At 40.4% G+C, this 25838-nt stretch overlaps 1 protein-coding gene across 4 annotated transcripts in view; it reads left to right on the forward strand.

The window, feature by feature from the left end:
* The first annotated feature begins 45 nt into the window (after positions 1-45).
* TFCP2 (transcription factor CP2) overlaps positions 46-25838 on the forward strand; it is a 46926-nt gene continuing 21133 nt past the window's right edge. For all 4 annotated transcript variants that reach the window (XM_045184233.2, XM_045184234.2, XM_045184235.2 and 1 more), the window contains exons 1-3: positions 46-162; positions 683-832; positions 25233-25384. In XM_045184233.2, coding sequence (XP_045040168.2) covers positions 50-162; positions 683-832; positions 25233-25384 — 415 coding nt within the window. In that variant the 5' untranslated portion in view covers positions 46-49. The remainder of the gene's footprint in view (positions 163-682; positions 833-25232; positions 25385-25838) is intronic.

Below are 25838 nucleotides of genomic sequence, written 5' to 3' on the forward strand. Positions count from 1 at the left end.
GCGTTAGGATGACGTCACGTTCGCCGGACCGGTTTAGGAAGAGGGCGCCATGATTGGTTGGCGTTGGGGCGGCGGGCGGTGGCGGAGCTTGGTGTCTCCGGGTTTCATACCCGTGCTGGACTTTTCCCTTCCATGTTTTGAGGTCGTGGGGAGGCTGCAGAGGTCAGGGAGTAGGCTGAGCGGAAACCTGGATTTGGTTCTAAGAGCCGTGGGGTTGACCGGAAGTGGCTGGGGGCTGACCGGAAGCAAGGCCTGGAGGGGAAAGGGAGAGCGGGTCCCGGGAGGGAGGGGGTTCCTAGCGGTGGGGGGCGGGGTGGAAAGGTGCGAAAGCGACCTGGGAGCGCCTCGTAGGTGGTGGGTCGCTGCTGTTGGTCTCTTTGGGAAGCAGCGAGTGACCACCACGAGCGAAAGGGGAGAGCCCAGAGAGTGGAAGTCCAGGGCTGCTTCTGGGCAGTCTAGAATAATTAAGTAAAAGGGCCTTCACGCGGCTCCAGAGCGCTCGGTGGGAGGGACTTTGGAAGTCCAGGCAGCCCAGAACAAGGAGCCAAGGGCACGGGAGATTAGTGCGGGTAGGGCTTGAGGGTGCTGGTGGGTACTGCGTGGGAGATCTTGGTTTAGAGTTCCCTACAGTCCTTGCCCCCGTTGGGTAGAATCACACTGCTCACCTTTGTGCAAGAAACAGTGTCGCCTGGGGCAAGGAAGGAGCCAGGATGGCTTGGGCTCTGAAGCTGCCTCTGGCCGATGAAGTGATTGAATCCGGGCTGGTGCAGGACTTTGATGCTAGTCTGTCCGGGATCGGCCAGGAACTGGGTGCTGGTGCCTATAGCATGAGGTGAGTGAGGTCTCCCCAGACCCTGCACTTTCTGAATAACAAAGGCAGGATAGAGAATAGGGGTGGCGGTGGGGGGCAGTGCAGTGAATAGAGTTAAAGAAGCTGACTGCGTTTAGGGAAAAGGGACTTGTTTCTTCGTTGCTTTGAGTTGTGAGTGTTGTGAAAGAAACGGAACAAGAGATTGTAGACAGTGTCAAGTCTGCAGGGTCAGTAGAAGCAGCAAGAAGGGCCCTTGATTAGCAGCCAGATAATGTTGAGAGGCTGTTGTGCCTGTGTGAGAGACTTAGGGAGTTGGAAGCGGGTCTTGACGAATATTGATTGACCACTCGTTGGAAGGAAATGTGAGACCTTGGTGAAGAAGTCCACACGTCTGTATCTTAGCCTCCTTTTAGGCTTTGCTGAATTCTACCGGGTTTTGAAACATATCTGCAAAATGAAAAGTGTCAAAGAGAGCTTTTAGGGGCTTCTAGACCTTTCTGTATCAAGCCAAATGTTGATAATAAATAAAAGTACCCTTTGAAAGCACCATTACTCTTCCATGTAATTTATTTGCATGCATTAGCTCCTTCTTTCCCCCAATATGGTTTGTTTCGTTTATAAGATGTGCAAGAATCATGTCTGCAAATGTTGAAACATCTGCATCTTAGGGTTAGATCGAATATAATTGGGTTTCCAAATGTATTATAAGGCTTAATCTAAATAAGTCAAAAGAGACTTAATTTTTTTTTGAATTTTTTGGGGGTGACGTTGGTTAATAAAATTACATAGGTTTCAGGTGTACAATTCTGTAATGCTTCATCTGTATATTACATGTTCACCCCAAGCCCAGTCTTTTTTCATCACCATTTATCCCCTCTTTACCCTCTTCTACCTCCCCCCACCCTCCTTTTCCTCTGGTAATCACCATAGTGTCGTCTGCCTTTGAGATTTTTTTTTTCTTAATTCCTTCACCTTTTTCACCTAGCCCCCAACCTCCTCCCTAAGACACGTTAGAACTTAACACTTTAATTGGATGTAGGGGTTTATAGGGGAAAGATGTTTTTTTTATGGGAACACTGCAAAAATTTAAATTTTGCATTCTGATAGTGAGATCCTCGAGAGTTATGTAATGTAAATTTCCTCTCTTTATCCCTGTAAAACTAAAATGGACTTTCCTTATTGAAGTAAAATGAGTTACAACTTAGTAAGTACTTCACCTTCAGGACTCTGCTTAGAGTTAGAATAATGAAGGCTATCTGTGTATACATATTTTTGTGATTTTCAAGGAAATTTGAGTTCTGTCATACAGTGTTCTTGAGAAATTTAACCCTAGTTTTCCCTGTCCTTGTTTACATAAGTCTGACCATAAAAATAGAGATTAACTTGGTCTGAAAGTAAATGTGTGGACCCTGACCTTGCATGTTAGTATCTGACATAATGTTTGACAATTTATGCTATTGTTCATGCGAAGATTATCACAGCAAAAGTTTGGTTTTTGTCAAGGTTGTTAGAGTTTAGGATGGAGATACTTAATCATAACTGTAGTTGTTATAAAATAGTTCACATTGTCAACAAACATTTTCATGCCCACTGTGTACCCTCTCTGCTATATGACCGTCTGTTGATGAGTGCTTTCCATGTCATACCCTGAGTGCTTTTCACAGGAATTGGAAAGATTGGCTTGTGTATTTACACATTTAGAATTTTTTTCCAACATCAAATCCACAAGAGTTTTCAAACATTATCTTATGTTTTCTCAAAAGCACAATGTGCCACATTTTTACCATTATTTTGTTTTTTCACGCATTTTGCTCTTGTCACTGTTCTTTTGGCTCTTGCATACATTTAATCATTTGCATTAATTTGTGTTAATTACATATTACTTCCCAAACTTTAGTCTTCAAGAGAGTTATCTGGAGTACTTAAATGTAGTTTCCAGGGTCCCATTATTGGCGATTGGGACACAGTCCAGAAATCTGATTTTTTTAAAAACAAGTTCTTAGATGATTTTGATTCAGGTAGCCCAGGAACTACATTTCAAGAAACACTGACTAGAGGAGTTTTTATAGATGGAGGTAATGCTTTTTTGCTCTTCCTGTTTCTCCTTTTAATTAGACCTTGTGGTTGCATTTCTTACACCTTCATTAGGGAAAATGTTCTTTGACAAGCAATTTGTTTTGTAAAATTCTTTCCGTAATGTATTTGTTTTACCCTAGTTTGCTTACTTTAATGATTTTGTTTCAAATCTATTGATTTCTATTTTATAAAGATTCATCTTAACTGGATTCCTCTTTCTGATTCTTGATCTGCCATTATATTCAGTAATGTTCTTTTCATAAGTAGTCCTTTAATATTATTCTTCTTACTTTTTTCCTTATATTTTAATACACGGCATAAACTTTATGGTTAAAATAAAGGAGATACCCTGAAAATATGCTGAGTGAAAGAAGCCAGTCACAGAAGACCAGATAACATAAGATTCCATTTCTGTGAAATGTACAGAACAGGCAGATCTCTAGAGACAGGATCAGAGGTTGACTAGAGCTGTGAGAGAGGAGGGAGTGGGGAGTGACTGCTAGTGGGTACCATTGTTTGGGGGAGGGGTGATAATGAGGTTCTAAAGTTGTGAGGTTGCACAATGCTATGACTACCTAAAGACAATTGAATTATACATTTTAAATGGGTGAATTATATGATATATGAATTCTATTTCAATAGAACCGTTATTAAAAAAGGAAAGATTCAATTTTGTTTTAAGATTTTACCTTTCTTTCATTTTTTAAGTTGAGATGGAATTCATATTACATGCAAGTAATCACTTTAAAGTGAAAGCTCTGTGGTATTTAATGTGTTCTCGGTGTTGGGCAACCACCTCCTCTAGTTCTGGTTTTCTATTTATCACCCCCCAAAGAAAACCCTCTACCTGTTCAACAGTGCTTCTCATTTCCCCCTCCCCTGTCTCCCCCGTAACCACTAATGTGCATCATGTCTCTGAATTTATCTGTTCTGGATAGTTCACATAATGGAATCATAGGATGGATGACTTTGTGTGTCTGGCTTCTGTCACTTAGCACAAGTTTTCAGGGTTTGTCCACGTTGCACCATGTATTAATACTTCGGTACTTCATTCTTTTTTTATGGCCGAGTCATATGCCATTGTATGTGCATATCACAATTTGTTTATCCATTCACCTATTAGTGGATATTTAGGTGGTTTCTACTTTTTGACTTGTATGAATAACTGTAACATAGCATTGTGTTTATGAAGGAAATGACAACAGAATGTTTATAAACATTCATGAACAAGTTTCTGCATAAACATTTTTTCTTTTTACTGAGGTATAATTGACATATAACATTGTATTAGTTTCAGGTGTACAATGTAATGATTTCGTGTATTTTGTGAAACAATCACCACAATAAGTCCAGTTACGATCCATTACTATACATAGTTACAAGAACCGTCAGCAACATTCAAGTATGCAATACGTTGTCACAAACTATAGTCACCATGCTGCACTAGACATGTCTTCATTTCTCTTGGGTATATATTTAGAATTGGAATTGATGGGTCATATCAATGATTATGATTAACTTTTTTTTGTAATTTAAGGGCCTTTTTTTTTTTTGTAGTTTTAGGTTCATAGCAATAGAGGAAGGTACAGAAATTTCTCACATACTTCCTGCCTCCATTCATGTAAAGCCTCCCCAATTATCAACATCCCCCACCAGAGTGGTAACTGGACCTGCATTGATGAACCCATATCGACACATCATAATCACCCAAAGTCCATAGTTTACTTTAGGGCTCACTCTTCACTCTTGGTGTAGTATACATTCTGGGGTTTTAGACCAATTTATAATGACTTGTATCCATCATGTCAATACGGAGTATTTTCACTGCGCTAATAATCTTCCATGTTCTGCCTGTTCATATCCCCACTTCCATCCCTTGCAGCTATTAATCTTTTTGGGTTTTTTTAAAATGTGTTTATTGATTTTAGAAAGAGAGGGTGGGAGGAAAAGAGAGAAACATTGAGAGAGGAACATTGACTGGTTACCTCCCATACACACCCTGATTGGATAGTAAACCCTCAATCTAGGTAATCGCCCTGACCAGGAACTGAACTCCCAGCCTTTTGGTGTACAGGCCTGTGTTCCAACCAACTGAGCCACACTGGCCAGGGCTGGCAACTTTTGATCTTTTTACTGTCTCCGTAGTTTTGTCTTTTCCAGAGTGTCATATAATTGGAATCGTACAATATGTGGACTTTCACTTAGTAATAATGCATTTAATATGCCCCCATGTCTTTTTATGGCTCCATAGCTCATTTCTTTTTAGCAGTGAATAATATTTCATTGTCCGGAAGGATTTATTTATCCATTCACCTACTGAAGGACATCTTAGTTTCTTCCAGGTTTTGGCAGTTATGAGTAAGGCTGGTGTAAACATCCATGTGCAGGTTTTTGTGTGAAGATAGTTTTCAGCTGCGTTGGGTAAATATCATTGAGTGTTATTGCTGGGTCATATAGTAAGCATATGTTTAGTTTTTCAAGAAACCGCCAAAATCATCTTCAAAGTGGTTGTACCATTTTGCTGCCCATCAGCAATGAGTGAGAGTTCCTTTTGCTTCACATCCTTGTCAGCATTTGGTGGTGTCAGTGTTCCGGATGTTGGCCATTCGGTGTGTAGTGTATGCTTAATTTTTTTCAAGAACCGCCAAGCTGTTGTACACAGCAGTTGAACCACTTTACATTCTCACCAAAAATGTACAAGGGTTTTTGTTTCTCTGCATCCTCACCAACATTTTTTCCCAATTTTTTAAAAAAGATTTTACTTACTTATTTGTAGAGTGAGGGCTAGGGAGGGAGAAAGAGAGGGAGAGAGACATGGATCAGTTACCTCTCATGTGCACCCAGACAGGGGACCCAACCCACAACCCAGGTACATGCCCTGACCAGGAGTTGAACCCTGGACCTTTTGCTTTGTGGAACAACGCCCAACCAACTGAGCCATGTGGGTCAGGTTTTTGTTGTTGTTTTAAATTAAAGCCATCCTAGTGAGTGTAAACTAGTATCTCATTGTGGGTTTTTTTCCCCATTTCCTTAATGGCCATGATGTTGAACATCATTTTATGTGCTTATTGACCATTTGTATGACTCCTGAGTCTTCTTTGGAGAAGTGTCTGTTCAGTCCCTTGTCCAGTGTTTTTTAAATTATATTTTATTATTCATGCCATTACAGTTGTCCCAGTTTTTCCCTCTTTACTCCCCTCCACACAGCCCCCCCACTCCCTCAGGACTTTACATCCTCATGACTGTTCTGTAACAACCAATTTGTACTTCTCAATCCCTTTACCTGTTTCACCCATTTCCCCAACCTGCCCTCTCGTCTGGCAACCATCAAAATGTTCTCTGTATCTATGGTTTTGTTTCTGTTCTGCTTGTTCATTTATTTTGTTTTTTAGATTCAGTTGTTGATAGATATATATTGCCATTTTATTGATCACATTTTTGATCTTCTTAAAGAAGACCCTTTAACATTTCATATAATACTGGTTTGGTGATGATGAACTCCTTTAGCTTTTTCTTGTCTGGAGGCTCTTATCTGTCCTTCATTCTAAATGATAGCTTTTCTGGGTAAAGTAATCTTGGTTGTTGGTCCTTGCTTTTCATCACTTTAAATATTTCTTGCCAATCCCTTCTGGCCTGAAAAGTTTCTTTTGAGAAATCAGCTGACAGTCTTATGGGAACTACAGTATAGGTAACTAACTGCCTTTGTGTTGCTGCTTCTGAGATTCTTTCTTTGTCTTTAACCTTTGACATCTTAATTATGGTGTATCTTGGTGTGGATTTCTTTGGGTTCATCTTGTTTGGGACTCTGCACTTCCTGGTCTTTTACATCTATTTACTTCACCAAGTTAGGGAAGTTTTCTGTCATTTTTTCAAATAGGTTTTCAATTTCTTGCTCTCTTCTTCCTGCACCCCCATGATGCACATGTTGTTATACTTGAAGTTGCTCAGAGGCTCCTTACACTATCCTTTTTTTTTAAATTATTTTTTTCTTCTTACTGTTCTAATTCAGTTTTCTTTCTTATATTTAAAATTGTTGATTTGATTCTCAACTTCATCTACTCTACTATTGATACCCTGTAAATTATTCTTTACTTCAATTAGTGTATCCTTCATTTTTGACTGAATCTTTTTTATGCTGCTGAGGTTCTTACTAGGTTTATTGGGCAAATTTATAACCAGTGTTTTAAACTCTACATCTAGTAGATTAGATTGCTTGTCTCCCTTTTTTTAGTTCTTTTTCTGGAGTTTTTTTCTGTGCTTTCATTTGGGCCATGTTTCTTTGTCTCTTCATTTTGGAGGCCTCCTGTGTTTGTTTCTATGAATTAGCTAGAGCTGCTATGTCTCCCAGGCTTGCTACAGTGGCCTAGTGTAGTAGGTGTCCTGTAGGTTCCAGTGGCACAGCCTCCTATCACCCAAGCTCAGTGCGCCCACCCTGTGGGCTGTGTACACCCTCCTCTTATAGTTGGTTCTTGATTCCTATTAGCACGTCTACAGGAGGGATTTACCCAGGCCAGTCAGCTGCAAGGAAAGGCTGTGACCACTGACCGCCAACCACCAACCTCTGAACACTATGGAGGATCAGCTGGGCAGGGCCCCACTCCACAGAGCAGGACTGACTTCAGCAGGGCTCTAATGCCTGCTGAGTCTGCCGCCTGAGGGTGTTGCTGGTGGAGATGGTTGGGTGGTGCTACTCTGATGTGGTCTATAACTCTACTAGGTGTATTGGCTCTGGGACTCCTGGGAGGTGCAGGCCAAGGTCAGCCACTGTCTGTTCTTCTTGGGGCTGCCTGGCATAAGCTACCTGCAGATGGCTGCTACTTGTGCTGGGCTTGGAGGTGCCCAGGTAAGGCCAAGCTGTTAACCAAGGCTGGCTGCTGCTAGTGCTGGGCCTGGGGCCACTTACCAAGAGGATGGGGCTTGTTAAGGTCAGATGCTGCTTGCTTGAGAGAATTTAGGGAAATCTGAAGCATGAGCCAAGACAAGCTATTCATCAGGAAAAGCCACTGGAAACAGCTTGAGAGGGCCTGAAAGTTGGGTGGGGTGGGGTCTCAGGGAATCACCAGGGTGGGGCAAACAGCCGTGAGTTAGGTTGATGGATCTCAGATACGGTGCCTGCCTGCTGGCTCTGTGAGAGGTGGGCTCATCAAAGGAACAGTCTCTGCCAGCACTTGTTTCTGGGAGAAAGCTGCCTCCCAGCTCTCACCCTGATGTCAAACAGTTCATTTCCTCCCCATTTGCCTCTGGTGCCTTTCAAGCTGCTGCCCCTGTGCCTGAGCTCAGAGGGAGTGAGTCTGAGTAAGTTCATGTGTGGCTCCTTTAAGAGGAACTGCCTGGGATTCCAGCAGTTTTTGTCTTCCCTGGCCTTGATCCTTGCTTTTTTTAACAGCAAGAAGTTATGGAGACTTATATCCCTGGCATTGGATCCTCGGGCTGTGGGGGCCTGGTGTGGGGCTGGCACCCTTGTTCCTCAGCTGTGACATCACTCCTGATTTTTACCCACCGTACATGGGTATGGGACCACCCTGGTCAGCTACTCCGCCCCTCCTACCAGTCTCAATGTGGTTTCTTCTTTAACTCCCTGGTTGTAGCACTTCCATTCAACTTGATTTCTGGTGGTTCTGAGTGATGGTGTTTCTGTACCTTAGCTGTAATTTTGATGTGGTTGTGGGAGGAGGCAACTACTGCATTAACCTACACCGCTATCTTGACCAGAAGCCCCACCTTGCCCAGTTTTAAATTGGGTTGTTGTCTTTTTTTGTTGTTGTGTTGTAAGAGTTATTTTTATATTCTGGATACTAGATCACCATCAGATACATGCTTTGCAAATATTTTCTCCCATTCTGTAGGTTGTCTTTTCACATTCTTGATAGTGTTCTTTGACTTACAAAAGTGTCTATAATTTTGATGAAGTCCAGTTTATCTGGTTTTTTTAAAGATTTTATTTATTTTAATTTTTTTAGAAAGAGGGAGGGAGGAAGAAGAGAGGGAGCGAAACATTGCTGTGTGAGAGATTTATCAATTCGGTTGCTTCTTGCACATCCCCAGCTGGGAATCTGGCCCACAACCCAGGCAAGTGCCCTGACTGGGAATTGAACCAACAACCTTTTGGTTCACAGGCCAGCACTCAATCCACTGAACCTCACCAGCAGGTACAGTTTACCTATGTTTTCTTTTGTGACTCATGATTTTGATGTCAACTTTAAAAATCTATTGCCAAATTAAAAGCCATGAAGTTTTACTCAGTGGTGGTTTCTCCTAAGAGTCTTATAGTTTAAGCTCTTATATTTAGGTCATTGATCTACTTTTGAGTTTCTATGTATGGAGTGAGGTAGGGGTCCAAATTCATTTGTTTGCATGTAGATATCCAGTTGTCCCATCCACCATTTTTTCATTCTTTCTCCATTGAATTTTCTTGGCACCTTCATTGAGAGTCAAGTGGCCATAGATAAAAGATCTGTTTGTGGACTCTTAGTTCGATTCATTTGGTTGGTATGTCTATTCTTTGCTAGTACCACACTTCTTTAATTACTGTAGCTTTGAAGTAAGTTCTGAAATTGGGGAGTTTGAGTCCTCCTACTTAGTTTTTTTTTTTCAATATTGTTTTTGCTATTCAGGGAATTTTGATAGTGATTTCACGTTTGTAAATAGCTTTGGAAGTATTGCCATCTTTTTTTTTTTTTTTTAGATCTAATTGGCTTTATTCAACAATTCATGAATTGGATAGCCACTCTGCTAATAAATAGAAAGGTGCTCCTGGAAGTATTGTCATCTTAAAATACTAAGTTTATCAATCCATGCACATGGATGTTTTCCCATTTATTTAGGTCATCTTTAATTTTTTTCACCAATGTTTTATAGTTTTCAGTGTCTAGGTCTTTCACATTCTTGGTTAATTTATTCCTACATATTTTATTCTTTTGGATACAATTAAAAATAGAACTATTTCTTTTTTGGATTATTCATTGCTAATGCATAGAAACAACAGGGTTTTTTTAGTTCATTTCATGTCCTGCAACTTTGCAAAATTCATTTGTTAGCCCTTTAGTTTTGGGGGATTCTATGGGATTTTCTTAACATAGAATTACGTCATCTACAAATAGAGATAGTTTTAGTTCTTTTTTTTCCAATTTGCAAACCTTTTATTTCTTTTTCTTGCCTAATTGTTCTAACTAGGATTTCCAGTACAATGTTGAATAGCAGTAGTGCATCCTGGTCTTATTGCTGATCTTAGAGGGAAAGCTTTTAGTCTTTCATCATGGAGATTTGGGTTTTTCATAATACCCTTTTAATGTTCAGGACATTTTCATCTATTCCTAGTTTGCTCTGTGTGTGTGTGTGTGTGTGTGTTAATGGTAAAATATACATAATATAAAATTTACCATTTTAGCTATTTGTAAGCATACAGCTCAGTGACATTACGCCCATTCACACTGTTGTGAAGTCGCCACCACCACCCATTTCCAGAACCTGGCCACCATCCCAGTCTGCAACTCTGTATCCACTGACCCTACTTCTCCCAGCCCCTGCAACCACTACTTACTTTCTGTCTGTGTGAATTTAGCTACTCCAGGAGCCTCACATAATGGGAGTCATGCAAATTTGTCCTTTTTGGTTGCCTTATTTCACTTAGCACAGTGTCATCAAGGTTTTACTGAGTTGTGTTTTTTTTAAATCATGAAAGGGTGTTAAATTTTGTAGTCTATTTCTCTGTTGGATGATTATGTGAGATATTTCATTGATTGATTTCCTTATGTTGAACTACCCTTGAATTCCTGGGATAAATCCTACTTGGTCATAGTTTATAATCCTTTTAATGTACTGTCAGATTCAGTTTGCTAATATTTTGTGGAGGACTTTTGTGTCTCTATTCATAAGAGACTTGGTCTGCAGTGTTCTTTTCTTGTGATCTCTCCAGCTGGCTTTGGTTTCAGAATAACACTGGTTTCATAGAATGTGAGGAAGTGTTCCCTCCTCTTCTCTTTTTTGGAAGAGTTTGAGTAAGATTGGTGTTAATTCTTTAAATGTTTGATACAGTTCACCAATGAAGGCATCTGGTCCTAGAATTTTTCAATGTTGAGAGGTTTTTGGTTGCTGATCCAATTTCATTATAAATGGTCTATTGAGAATTTTTTATTCTTCTTTAGTCAGTTTTGGTACTTTGTGTGTTTCTAAAAACTTGTCTGTTTTATGTAGGTTGTCTAATTTTTTGTGTATAAATTGTTTATAGTTTTATAATTCTTTCATTTCTGTAAGGTTGGTAGTAATAACATACTTTCATTTCTGATTTTATTTTTTTGTGTCTTCTCTCTTTTTTCCCTGGACAATCTAGCTATGTTTGTCAGTTTTGTTGCTCTTTTAGAAGAATTGACTTAGTTTTTTTTGAGGAGATATTTTGAGACTGTAGAAATACCCTATTTTCAAACTTCTACCAGTTTTATCATTTATTGATTATTCTTGGCCTAATCAATTATCTTTATGATGGTTGCTAAATGATGATTTTTCTAATCATGTCTTTCCTTCTACATTTATTAGTTGGCTTTCAAAGAGCTTCCCCTTATTTATTTATTTTTATCAATGTAGCCTCAGATTACTTTATGCCACAGGTTATTACCAGGAAATTAGTCTTTTATTATCACTATATATTTTGATAAAATTGTTCCTTATATGGCCAGAGGAATCCCTTCTAGCTGGCTCCGAGCAGAAGCCTTTTAAAATTAAGGTCTTGTTGATGCTTATTGTCCTGAGTTAACTATTAATAGCACCCTCCTTTGCTCACCAAAATGTCCCTGTTTGAGTGATAAATTTTATGACAAATTATATATGATAACTGATCATGTTACTTTCCTCCAGAAACTCCCCAATGATTTTGCATCTCACTTTGAGTAAAAGCCTCAGTTCTGGCATTGGTCCCATGGATTGCCTGTTAGACCATGTTGTCCGTAATTGCTCTTCTCCTGGCTTGCTTTGCCCCAGCTGCGTCTGGCGGCCTTACAGCTGCGCAAATGCTGTGCGCACTCCCACCTCAGGGCCTTTGCAGTTGCTATTACACTTCCTGGGCTAATAGTTGAGAGGAAGTGGAATAGAGGGGAGAGCAAGGAAAAGGCACTTCATTTTTTCAGCTGGAACTTTCAAAAAGGGAACGGAGAGCTGGGAGTATGAGAGATGAGACTGTATAGGTAAGCTGAGCCAGTTTAGAAAGGACTTGGGAGCCCTGGTGAGAACTAACTATCATGATTTCACTGAGAGGCCACTGAAGCATGGTAAACAGTAGTGATATTTTAGATTTACATTTTTAAAAGTTACTCTGGTTGCAGATTGGAGGATAATGATAAAAAGTTAGTTATCATTCCTGAGAAGGGTTGATGCTTGGCAGCTGAACTGGGTATCTTCTGCTTTGCATGTCCTTAGAAATGTAAATTGATTATAAAAGAAAGGGGGCAGATAAGAGTTCTGCTTTGACTGCAGCATCAGGACTAATTGAGGACATCTTGGAAGCTTTGGCCGTTTTAGAAGAGAGGGCCCCCGTCAGAGGTGTGGTCTGAAGGAAGAGAAGGAAGAGGGCTTTTATAAGCCCTGCATTGTGAGCATAAAGGGAGAGGAGATATCTAAAGCCTTTTACCATTTCAAAGGACTAGTGTTCTGATACCTTTAGGATTTCCCCAGAAGTCATTATCAGTTAAAGTCTGAATAAACAGAAAAATGTCTGTGCTTGTCTTTCAGTGCAGGGAGGAATCGGGGCAGGGGAGATTGTGTGGCTTTGAAACTAGGTTTGGTAGTGGGGATGGAACAGGCAAAGCAGAAGAACCCCAAAGGTGGTGAGTGGTACTTCTTGCCAGTGAAGAGGGAGAGAAGCTTAACTGCGAAAGAAGAAGAAAAAGGGGCGGCAGCAGCAGCCACTGGCAGACATTTTGGGCCTGCAAGAGGCTTTGAGGCTCACCTCTATGAGGGGCTGAGTGCGGCCTCCCTTATCTACAGGAAGACAAACACAGAAACTGTCGTTCTCCCAGGGAGGTCCTATGATGATAGATGTCAGGTCTTTGAATACTGAAATGGGAGTTATGCTTTTCTCTCTCTCTTTTTTTAAGTATTTTATATCTATTTTTAGAGAGAGGGGAAAGGAGAGAGAAAGAGAGGGAGAGAAACATCAATTGTTTTCCTCTCACACACCCCCACCTGGGAACCTGGCCATAACCCAGGCATGTGCCCTGACTGGGAGTCGAACTGCCAACCTTTTAGGCTGAAGGCTGGCACTCAATCCACTGAGCCACACCAGCCTGAGCGGCAATTCTACTTTCTATATCGAAATTGTCAGATTTCCTGAATATATAACCCATGAATACTGTTTCAGGTTGCCGTTAACCACCTTGCCATTAATAGGAAGAGTCAGTAATTTCAGAAATTTAATAAAAGAGCCTGGTACTAATGATGCCACAAGTGGTTTTCAATTAGCAGTATTTTAATGAGATTTTTAGGCTGGTAAGAGCTAATCCTGTAATGCGGGGGGGGGGGGTGACTGAGAATGAGGCCTGTATCTGGCAAATCTCCTGAGGTATGGCTTTGCTGATTCAGCATTCTTTGATTAAACATTTAATATCTTACAAGTTCTCTGGAAGTATCTGACATTGGTAAGATACTTTTTCACTTCCAAAATAAGTAATACTTGCAGACAGATTTGAAATTAGAAGTTTTTAGTGACTTTCTTAGCTAAAGGAAATTAAAAAAAACACATTGCCCAGAGGAGTAAATTAGTGAGTCGGCAAATAGCAGAGTAGAAATGAGGGAGATTCAGAGACTTGGGGGGAAAAGAACTTAAGCTTCAGTGTTCAGTAAATTTGAGACGTACATGATGACAACTGTTCAAACCTCTGGTCTGTCCTAACTGTGCTGAAGAAGTAGAATGGTTTATACCTAAAAGCACATTCTTAAAGTATTTAAAGAATCTGAAGCCCATGTTGAGATCTGGAGAGAAGTTCCACGAACAGTATTCTTAAAGAAAGACTGTCAGATGCCCAGTATCTCTATCAGGGGCAGCCTCAGTATAAAATCCAGATGCGGTGTTTTTTATCTACTGCTCACTTGTGTTTTGATTTCATACTCAACAGTCAGTGTTCTGTGTTCCAAGTTGGAAGCTGGAGGGGAGTGGAGTTAAGCTCCTCAGAGCAGAGTTGAGTAAAATACCTACTAGAAACACACTAAGCCCTTTTGAGTCACATAATTTTTACTATATTTTTAAATAATTGATTTATGCTTCCTTGAGTATTAGTTAATACTGTAAGGACAACGAACTGGAATGTAGGAAAACAACAGGTGTTTGTAGAATAGTATGAGTTGTTGCTGTGCAGCGTTGGAAATTTAGATGACAGTGATACTATGCTTTGTAAAGGGACCCTATCCACAGCTTATTTATTGCTATATCCTGCTATCTACAGTAGGGCCTGGCCTGGAACACCGTAGGTGCTCAAAGACTATTTGCTAAATCAATGGAAAAAATAAAAAGGTCTCAAAGGGATTTACTGATTCAATGTCAAGCTCAGTGTTTTCCCCTTGTGGAGGTCATGGAACAACTCCTTTGCCCTAACTAGTCACGTTGGAAGATGGCTGACTGAAGGCCTCTAAAATCAGGTCTTGGTGTAGAAAAGCGGTTATGGTAGATGACACGGAGATCAAACGCATTACCTTGACTTATTAAGACACAGCACTCTAATTAAGCTCACCAACCTCTTCCTCCCAGTTCTGATTTAATTGGCATGGGATATGGCCTGGAAGGGATATTTAAAACCTTCCCTGGTGATTCTTAATATGCAGTGCAGCCAGCCACAGTTGAGAATCATTGGTATTTACACGCCTTCCATACAGACCTGACTCCTTTAATTTAGTAAAGCATTCTATAGGTACAAAAGATGGCTTGAAAGCTATTTTATTTCCAAATATTTGCTGACTTAAAAACCAGGATTTGGATTGCAGTTTTTAAGACAGACTTTGGTATGAATATGTTTGTCATTAGGTTTAGCAGCATTGTTTGTTGCTTTGCCGTGGAGAGTCAGGTATATATGAGTTTATAAATGAGAGAGTCAAAGGGGCCCAGTAAGGGCGTGTTGGAGGAAGAGCCACTTTTCTATTTGAGTACCACATGTGTTTACTTTCTGTCTGAGTCTCTGTGAGTATTTGTTTAGTTATTAAAGTAGATAATATCGCTGTTTTTAAGTAGCTGAGTTACGGTCTGATATGGAAGGCTTGTCTTTTATTGTGTTAGTTTTTTAAATACTGGTAAATGGACTGTAAATAAACTTGATTAAATTTATTGCAAAGTTCTAAGGGGAAAACTAGAATAGTGTTTTTCAAACTGCAGATTGTGGGCGACATTTAATAAAGTCAAATAGAGAATACGAAAATTAATAAGTATTGTTTTTGAAACTAGTTTCAGTTCTGTAGACATATATAGATGTATGTTCTGGGCCTTAATATAAAAATGACTTAATTAGCCCTGGCAGGTGTGGCTCAGTGGATTGAGCGCCGGACTGTGAACCAGGGGGTCGCCAGTTTGATTCCCAGGCAGGGCACATGCCTCGGTTGTGGGCCAGGTCCCTGGTGGGGGATGTTTGAGAAGCAACCACACACTGATGTTTCTCTCCCTTTCTTTCTCCCTCCCTTCCCCTCTCTAAAAATAAATAAATCTTTTAAAAAATGACTTAATTGATGTGAATGGTATTCAGAATTTGAAAGCCGCAGGACTAGAGCATTGAGGAGGTGGGGGAAAGAGGTGGCTGTCTTCATGGGTCAGACTGATCATTGTGCACGCCTTTGTCCTCGGACATATATTTTTGTTCATTTTTTATACAGTTGCTTATTCTTTGAATCTGGCCACATAGTTCAAATTCTTTACTACTATTTCTATACCTGAAGAGTGAAAATAAGTATGCTTTATTGGCAATGTAGTTTTTGTAGCATCGACTGCTGTTTCAAAGGTAATATAAGTAAAGCAGTCTGTGCTTTGTTGTTTATTTTTCCTTAAGTGCCATACTAAGGCTTTTGGAATGTACCCTTTTGGGTTTTTTCTGTGTGTGAGGAATTTAATATCTTTCTTTACATATTCAGCACTACTATCATGTTTGGTTGTAAAGAATTCTTTAGAAACATTGGAACAGGGGCCTGTTCCTCTGTTTTATAACTTAACAAACCACCCCTAAAAGGTAGTGGCTTGAAACAACAATTTATGACGTCTCATGAGCCCACCGATTGGCTGTGCAGATTTGCTTTATGTGGGCCATTCGGGATGGCTCACTCGCCTGACTTGAATCCATCTGTCTATCTTTGCATATACCTCTCAGGCCTCTCCCTTTTCATGGTGCCGCTCCAGGTGGTCTCTCCAGCAGGGTAGCCAGACTTCCTACCTCAGAGGTCAGGGTTCCCCAAAGTGCAAGCTGACAGTCCTTAAAGATTAGTTTCAGAAAAGGCATACAACTGTAATTGAATAACAATAAAAATTCTAAAAAAGAGATTAGTTTCTAGGCCAGACCTAACACACTGCTATTTCCTTCAGATTATCTTTGTTAAAAGCAGTTTACCAGCCCAGATTCAATGTGGAAGGAGGGCCACATAAAGGTATGACTGCCCAGAGATGCTGATCACCCTCGGCCCTCTTTGGAGATTAGCTACTAAAGGAACATTTAGCAGGCTAGTTATGAAGTCTCATGCAATTTTTCTGGTATATAAAACTTAAGGCTATATTTGGATTGTCTAGATTTATTTATTTTCATTTTTTTTCCAAGCTCTGTTTCACCATTTGTCCTGTTACACTTAGATAGGAACTGTCTAGCAACTATTTAGCTGTAAGTTAGGCATAAGTGAAAAAGAATTTAGTAAATTTAAATTGGTTAGGGAGAAGTGTGTACAGAATGGGAAAGAGATGATGCAATAAACTTTGTGTTAAACAATTAGTAAGAACTAAAAAGAGGTACCAGTTATTCACAACTGCTAAAGTATGGAAGACCAAAGGAAAGAGAAAATAGAGTCCCCTGGACAATGTGGCTCAGTTGGTTGGAGCATCATCCTGTAAATTGAAATGTCAAGGGTTTGATTCCGGTTGGGGCACATGCCTAGGTTGTGGGTTTGGTCCCCAGTTTGATGTTTTTCACATCAATGTATATCTCCCTCCTTAACCCTCTCTCTAAAATCAGTAAGCATGTCCTCAGGTGAGGATAAAAAATAAAATTTTAAAAAAGAGAAAAAATTTATTTTTAAACATTTTATTTATTTTATTTTTAGAGAGAGGGGAAGGGAGGGAGAAAGAGAAGGAGAGAAATATCAATGTGTGTTTGCCTCTCACATGGCTCCTACTGGGAACCTGGCTACAACCCAGGCATTTGCCCTGACTGGGAATCGAACCAGCGACTCCTTGGTCTGCAGCCTGTGCTCAATCCACTGAGCTACACCAGCCAGGGCAGAAAACAAATTTATTTAAGAAATCATATGTGATTTTTAGTACTTAGAGTGGTGTCTGGCACTAGTAGTCACTCAATAAATATTTGAATGACTGATGGAAGCCTTTTTTTTTTAATCTGCACCTGAGGACATGCTTATTGATTTTTTTAGAGAGAAGGAGAGAGGGAGAGAAACATCAATGTGAGAGAGAAATATCCATTGGTTGTCGCTTGCACACTCCCAACTGGGGACTCAGCCTGCAACCCAGGCATTTGCCCTGACTGGGAGTCAAACCCATGACCTTTCAGTTTATGGGATGATGCCCAACCCACTGAGCCACACCAGGCAGTGTGAGGACACTTTAAAGAGGCCAGATCTTTCAACCCTGAACTGGTAATTGAATCTCTTTATAGAGTAGATCTAACAAGATTTCTTTGCTTCAGATAAACACCCTCATTTCCTTCATTTAACTCTTCAAATGGCATGATGTTAGGTCCCCCCAATTCTTATTTCTTTCTTAGATTTTTAAAGTCCTCTTTTTTAAAGTTCTGTATTCAGAACGAAGAACAGTACTCAGGTGTTGTCTGATTTGCAAAGAGACGAATGTCATTCCCATCATCAGACTTTGTTTTTAATGAAACCTGATACCAGAATTTTTGGTAGCCATAGTACACTGTTTGTCTCATTAATATAGACTTTTTCTTAAAGCCCTAGTCTTTCTAATGTATATTGGGCCATTTTGTTGTTTAGTTCTAAGTGCATGGCTTAATACTTATCCTTATTAAATCTTACCCCGTTAGATTTAGCTTCCTGTTCCAGCCAATTAGAATTATAGTGGTGCCTTGGTACACGTTAATTCACTCCAGAACTCCTGACGAGTGCCAAGCCCAATGAGTACTGAATGATGAAGCATTTTCTCTTGCAAGGCAGTGTTGTGACTCATACAAGTTCAGCAAGCGCAGCAAGTCCTGAGCAAGCGCTAAGTGCTGAAACTTTTTTTTCTCATCAAAATACAACGAATACAGAGTTTGATGAGTTCTAAAGCCGACAAGCACCAAGGTATGACTCTACTTTAAAGGTGATTCATGTGCCCTGGCTGGTGTGACTCAGTTGTCCTGCAAACCAAAAGGTCGCAGGTTCACTTCCCAGTCAGGGCACATGCCTGGGTTGCGGGCCAAGTCCCCAGTTGAGGGTGTGCAAGAGGCAACCAATTGCACATTGATGTTTCTCTCCCTCCCTCTCTCTAAAATAAGTAAATTAATTAATTAATTAAGAAGTTGATCCTCTCATATAGGATATTTGCTTTTCTATCCCAGATTCCTGTGATTTGCATATTTGGTCATCATCCTGTTCAGTGTCCTCATCAAGTCATTTATTTGTGAATAACGTCGCAGAGGATGAGTTTCTCTAGAGTCCTGTGGCATACCACTAAACCATCTAGACTTACCTGTACTCTTTAGGGACAGTTGTATACCTGTAAAGCCACTTGACTGTAGCAAATTTCATATGTTTTCGCCTTGAACAGGGGTATCAAGAGAGACTTTATTTTATACATTGCTAAAATCCAGAAATACTGATGCTTCCAGCATTCCCTGGTCAAATCATATAAAAAAAGGAAAATGAGTTAGCTTGGGTATGGCTCCTAGTGATCCCTCATGCCCTGCCTAACTACTCAAACTATTCTTTTATTTTTATTTATTTTTTATCAACTATTCTTTTTATAACCTGCTGTACAGTCTTGCCTGGATTTCATGTAAGATCACTCTGGTGTAAAAGTCTGGATAATATACTCTCCTCACTTTGAAAATTGCTACTACAGACATAAAACGCTGATGTGACATTTGACATTTTCAGAATCATGAAATGTATCTGAGTTTACCAAGTGTCACTCATGGATCTCAATTGTACATTCTTTAATTCTGGTATATAATTTCACCCAGGTATACTAATTTCATTCCTTCACTTTTTTTTTTAATATATTTATTGATTATGCTATTACAGTTGTCCCATTCCCCCCCCACTCCACTCCATCCTGCCCCCCCCCTCCCTCCCACATTCCCCCCCTATAGTTCATGTCCATAGGTCATACTTGTAAGTTCTTTGTCTTCTACATTTCCTACACTATTTTTACCCTCCCCCTGTCTATTTTCCACCTATCTACTATGCTACTTATTCTCTGTACCTTTACCCCCCTCTCCCCCTCCCACTCCCCTATTGACAACCCTCATGTTCTAGTTGTTTGCCTAGTTTGCTCTCGTTTTTGTTTTATGTGTGGTCATTAATAACTGTGAGTTTGCTGTCATTTTTACTGTTCCTATTTTTGATCTTCTTTTTCTTAGGTAACTCCCTTTAACATTTCATATAATAAGGACTTGGTGATGATGAGCTTCTTTAACTTGACCTTATCTGAGAAGCACTTTATCTTCCCTTCCATTCTAAGTGATAGCTTTGCTGGATACAGTAATCTTGGATGTAGGTCCTTGCGTTTAATCTTGGGTAATGTAATTATGATGTGCCTTGGTGTGTTCCTCCTTGGGTCCAGCTTCTTTGGGACTCTCTGAGCTTCCTGGACTTCCCGGAAGTCTATTTCCTTTGCCAGATCGGGGAAGTTTTCCATTATTTGTTCAAATAAGTTTTCAATTTTTTGTTCTTCCTCTTCTCCTTCTGGCACCCCTATAATTTGGATGTTGGAACATTTCAAGGTGTCCTGGAGGTTCCTAAGCCTCTCCTCATTTTTCCAAGTTCTTGTTTCTTCATTCTTTTCTGGTTGGATGTTTGTTTCTTCCTTCTGGTCCATACCATTGATTTGAGTCCCAGTTTCCTTCTCATCACTATTGGTTCCCTGTACATTTTCCTTTGTTTCTCTCAGCATAGGCTTCATTTTTTCATCTGTTTTTCGAACAGATTCAACCAAGTCTGTGAGCATATCGATAACCAGTGCTTTGAACTGTGCATCCGATAGGTTGGCTATCTCTTCGTCGCTTAGTTGTATTTTTTCTGGAGCTTTGAAGTGTTCTGTCATTTGGACCATTTTTTTGTTTGTTTGTTTGTCATGGCGCGTCTGTTACTTTAAGGGGCGGAGCCTTAGGTGTTCACCAGGGCGGGGTAATGCTGGTCGCTGCGCTGTGACGCTGTACGTGGGGGAGGGGCCGAGTGGGAGCAATGGCGCCAGCCTCACTGTCCTCCAGATTTCAATCTTTCACTCCAATACCCACAATCAAATTGGGCCACTCTGGTGCTGGTTCCCGAGTAAGTGGGCCTGTGCACACTCTAGGCCCCTGTGGGTCTCTCCAACAACCTCTCCTGTGAGGCTGGGAGTCTCTCCTGCTACCGCCCCAACCCCCACGGGCGTTTTCAATCAGAGGTTTGAGGCTTTATTTCCCTGAGCTGGAGCCCTGGGTTATGCAGTCTGCTTCGCTGCCCGCCGTTCGTCAGGTTTATCTGTGGGCGAATGTGGTGCTGCAGGGTGCTACCCGCCACTCTGCCTGCCCCGTTCTCCGCCACTCTGAGTCCGGCCCTCTGGGTTTATCTGTGCAAATGTGGGGCCGCAGGGTCTGCTAGTGCTCGGACTGCGCCATTTGTCCCACACTCCGCCAGTCTCAGTCCCGCCACAGCCACGCGAGTCCTCTCCACCCCGGTGCCCGTCTCCGCCCCTCCTACCAGTCTGGATGTGTTTATTTTCTATTTCCTTGGTGTCAGTCCCCCTTGCTGTTCGATTCTCTGTCAGTTCTGGTTGTGCGAGGAGGCGCAGTGTGTCTACCTACGCCGCCATCTTGGTTCTCCCTTCCTTCACTTTTTGATAGTCTCCTATTTATTTGGACGTTAATCTACTTTCCCCATATTTGGTCTTCTCTCTCTATTTTCAAAATGGTTTTTCTTTACAGGAAAGTAGAAGAAAGAAGATTAACAGGAATTGAGATGTTCTTCTGTCTCTGCTGATATTAATTAGTGATACGCCATTTACATCAAAGAGTGGAACTGTGCCTCCCTTACCTTTTTGCAAGTCTCAGCACATTCTGGGCTTCGGCTCAGGCTTGCTGCTTCTATGTATCGGTGCCACATTTAAAAAATAATTTCTTTCCTCTTATATGTATTTTTCTTGTGCATATCCTTCTAATTCTGAGTTGATGGGTGAGCTTTTTGTCCAGTCTTCCTAGATACTTCCACTCTTCTTCCCTCTCTATGTCTGATAATGTGAAATTGGCAGGATTTCAATTTTGAGAATCTTAATCTTTTTGTCTTCCCCTCTAGCACCTTGGACCCTTGGGCTTGGGTCCTGTCTTCACTGTGTGAAGCCTGTTTTTTAAGAGTCTAGGAATCACATCTGATGTGTCTTGTTCTTCTTCCTTGTCTATCTGGCTGGCTTGGTTGCTTTCTTTTGAGGCTCCCACCACTTCCTCTTTTCTGATGAGTTTCTTTGTGGTCAAATTTGGTTTAAAATATAATTCTACTCATTTTATGCCTTCTGGGTGAATAGAATAATTAGCAAGGCAATTTTTAAAATTATGTAGGCTGCTTGAATGAGATTTTTCATAGATGTTCTGGTAGTAGGAATCTTTTTTATCACTTTGAGACAGAAGGCTTCTAACAAGAAAAAAAGACAGTTTCACCATTACTCTGTAGTCAGGACATCTCACTGGCTTCATGTTAAAACTTGCAGAGTCATCTCCTCTCTTTGCCAGGTCGTCTTCCTGATCTGCCCACAAATCCAAGGAAGTCAATCTGCTTTTCTCTCCTCTTTAACTGATGTTATGACCAGTTATTTACTGGATATTTTTTTCTTTTGAAGCTGATCTCAGAGTAGGGTGTAGTCTCTTCAATGATTGCCCATTTATGCTTATAACATAGGGATATTGGCATGTTTTTCAATTTTTTTTTGTTTTTGTCACGATGGATTCTAAATGAGGGTTATAAATAGGGAAGTTAGAAGCTAATGACATCTTATTGTCCCAAGTTAGTTTCTAATTTCTTTAGAGGCTGTAGATGCCTGTCTACTTGCCTCTCTTACTCAAGATAGAGCTCATCAAACTTCTCCCTCTCTATGCTGTAGGCTTCTTTCTAGAAAAGGGCATTCAATAGCTGGTAGGCCTGAGGGAGGAGGTTAAACCATAGTTGCAAATTGATAGAGATCATTCAGAGGCTGCCTTATATCAAAAGGATACCGTATTTTGCCATGTATAATGTGCACTTTTGCCCAATTTCTTGAGGGAAAAATAAGGATGTACATTATACATAGGTCGTACTAATCCCGTGTCTATATAAATGTTTTGTTTTGTTTTTTTAGCAATTTTTAAATTTATTTTTTAATTTTATAGATTTTATTTATTTATTTTTAGAGAGAGGGGAAGGGAGGGAGAAAGAGAGGAATTGAAACATCAATGTGTGGTTGCCTCTAGTACACCCCTTACTGGGGACCTGGCCCACAACCAAGGCACGTGCCCTGACTGGGAATCAAACCAACAATGCTTTGGTTCAGAGGCTGCGCTCAATCCACTGAGCTACACCAGCCAGGGCTCTATATAAATGTTTTAAATTCTTTCATTTATGCTTATGTGTTAAAAGCATAACTCTAGAAAGCAATAACGATATCTGTACACAAAATAATACCCCAGAATACGATAATCAGTTTTGTTGAACTTACTATGAACTTGGAACGAAAGCAGTTTCAGCCAACAATTCAACAAAATGAAATGAAGAGTGATGTATCGTTATCCACAGAGTAAGATAGATTCTTGTACCTTGTATCTGTTCTTATGTTTTGTAATTATTTTTTACATAAAATTTCTTGTACCATACGCTAAAAAATAAATACTAAAATTTCTTTTATAATACAGAAAACAAGTATCTAAATATAAATAAATAAATGAATGGATAATTGAATTAAAAAATTAAGACAAAATATTTTTTTCCTGAAAGTTTGGGCCAAAAATGCGGGTGCACATTATAACTGCAAAATACGGTAATTTATGCTTAAGCGGGACCACGAAGCCGCTCTTCAGAGAATCCCAGTTATATATAGGGAGGATCACTTCTGATACTGTTATGCCTCCACTGTCAGGTGTTGATTTCTATTTAGGGATGCCTATTTTAAAAATATACTCAACTTGTTATTTTTAACAGGTAAGCTTTCCATATCCTTATCTTTGATCAGAGATACTATGAGATGTTGAGAATTACAAAATGATCACAATGGATTAGGGTTGAGTATTTGGAAGAATGGAAACAATCAAAAATATAAACCATACCAAAAATATTTACTAAACACAGAAAAGAGAAATTCCTTCAAATAGCTTATGTTTTATGGAATGAATTAAATACATGAAGCAATCAGAGAATATAATAAAATGCCAAATTTCACATTGGTGGCAACTACTTACCTCTGAGATAGAGCAGACTTCTCTGTATTTCCAAAATTGTTTCTTGTTGAATTTGTTATTGTTTTGGTATAAGCAGGGGCCTAGAACAGTAGTTACCAGTGACCTTTAGCCTCCATCTCTAGGAATGTGGAACTGAATGGTACTCTTGTTCCCACAGCAGAGTAAAAGAAATTCAGTGTACCAAGAATATGAGTGATTCAGATATATTTGAGGTCTTTAGATCTTACAGCCTCTGATGAGAAAATACAGTTTTGTGTGTTTGGTTTGGCTGTACTGTTTTGAGTTAATTTTAGGGGTAATTTTAGAATCAGTTTTAGAATTCCAGCCTCAAATTATAGTCCTTTGCTTAGTCATGAGGGGTTAGGTGTAATGCCACATTTTATTGAAAAGACTAGGAACCGTTGCTATATATTAACCTTGCTAGGCACTGAAATTTGAGAAGGAAAAAAACACCCTGCATTCCTAAAGGTTGAGCTGTTGCTATGTTGCAAAATCCGATTTGCCTTGATTTCTGCTAATCTTCACTAATCCTTCAAGGAATCATCAGATGTGATACACTTAAGAATGGAATGGCAACAAAGTCTCCCAAAGACTAATGCTTTTTATTACACTGTAGCAAAAGGTATGTGTGTGTGTGCGCGCGTGCCTGTGCATGTGTGTGTGTGCGTGCGTGTGCGTGCTCTCACTCTCTCTGAATATCTGATGACTGACAGTGCTACTAAGTGACGCACAGTTGGGTAACGAATTTGGAGTGTATGCTGGGCAAAGGGATGATTTGTGCCCTGGGTGGGACAGAGCAGGACAGCATGAGATTTCATCACACTACTCAGAATGGTGTGCAACTTAAAACTTAGGAGTCGTTTATGCCTGCAATTTTCCATCTAATATTTTCACGGTGACTGAAACCGTGGGAGAAACTCTGAATAAGGAGGGTACTATTCTATAAAGACACTGTAGTTGGAATGAAATAAAGAACAATCTGACAGTAATCAGCGAGGAGGAGGGAGAGGGATAATAGGGGATAATGGTGGGGGGGGGCATCAAGGGACATGTATGAAGGACACATGGACAAAACCAAAGGGGGTGGGTTTGAGGGTGAGAGGCAGGAATGGGTGAGGCAGGGGGGCACGTGGTGGGGTGAAAATGGAGGCAAATGTACTTGAACAACAATAAAGAACTTAATTTTTTTAAAAAGATACTGTAGTTGGTACCTTTCTGAGAATAAATGTATTACCAAGTGTCCTAAATTGAGATTTTGGAACTCTACATTCAGTTTTCAGAGCCCTTTAGGAATACCCATGTTTCCTAGAAATGCAGCCTTTGGGCACTTAGGTAGCTTTCACAGCAAGTATCTGTCATTGCTCAGTGTCATGGTCAGGGGGATGTCACGGGAGGTAATCCAAACTGAACGGTTGGGAAGAAAGTCCACAAAGTGAGTAGTGTTTATGGTTTTACAAAGCAAATTACAGTTAAATTACCTCCGTAATAAATCTGTTCTTGCACCTTTGTCAGATGTTAACGAGAGTCGTTTATTTGTTTTATTTCAGTGATGTCCTCGCATTGCCCATTTTTAAGCAAGAAGAGTCAAGTTTGCCTCCTGATAATGAGAATAAAATCCTGCCTTTTCAGTATGTGCTGTGCGCTGCCACCTCTCCAGCAGTGAAGCTCCACGATGAAACCCTGACCTATCTCAATCAAGGTTAGTGCAGACCTGCTGGGTTCATGACCTTTAATTAGGCACACTCTATGTAAAAAGTACTGTATTTTTTGGACTATAAAATGCACCCCCCAAAATTTGGGAGGAAAGTGGGGGTGCATCTTCTAGTCCGAATGTAGCTTCCCTGGCTTGTGGGGGCGGGGGTGTGGTGGTGGAGTGGGGTCACAGGAGGCAGGAGCAGGGCCACATTTTTTGCTTCAAATTTTTTTTTCCCCTATTTTCCTCCTCTAAAACCTAGGTGCATCTTATGGTCCGGTACGTCTTACAGTCCAAAAAATACGGTACATCTTTCTAGCGTGACCTGTCAAAGTCAGCGGCTTGCTTCAGATATTTGAGTTGTAATGTCCTATGTGATATATACCGTATTACTGGCTTCTTTTGTCTTCCTGCCCATTTTTCATTCCCACCTCCCTCTTTCCAGTCATGTTCCCTGGAC

This window comes from Desmodus rotundus, chromosome 3 (assembly GCF_022682495.2).
Source record: "Desmodus rotundus isolate HL8 chromosome 3, HLdesRot8A.1, whole genome shotgun sequence".
Classification (NCBI taxonomy): Eukaryota; Metazoa; Chordata; class Mammalia; order Chiroptera; family Phyllostomidae; genus Desmodus; species Desmodus rotundus.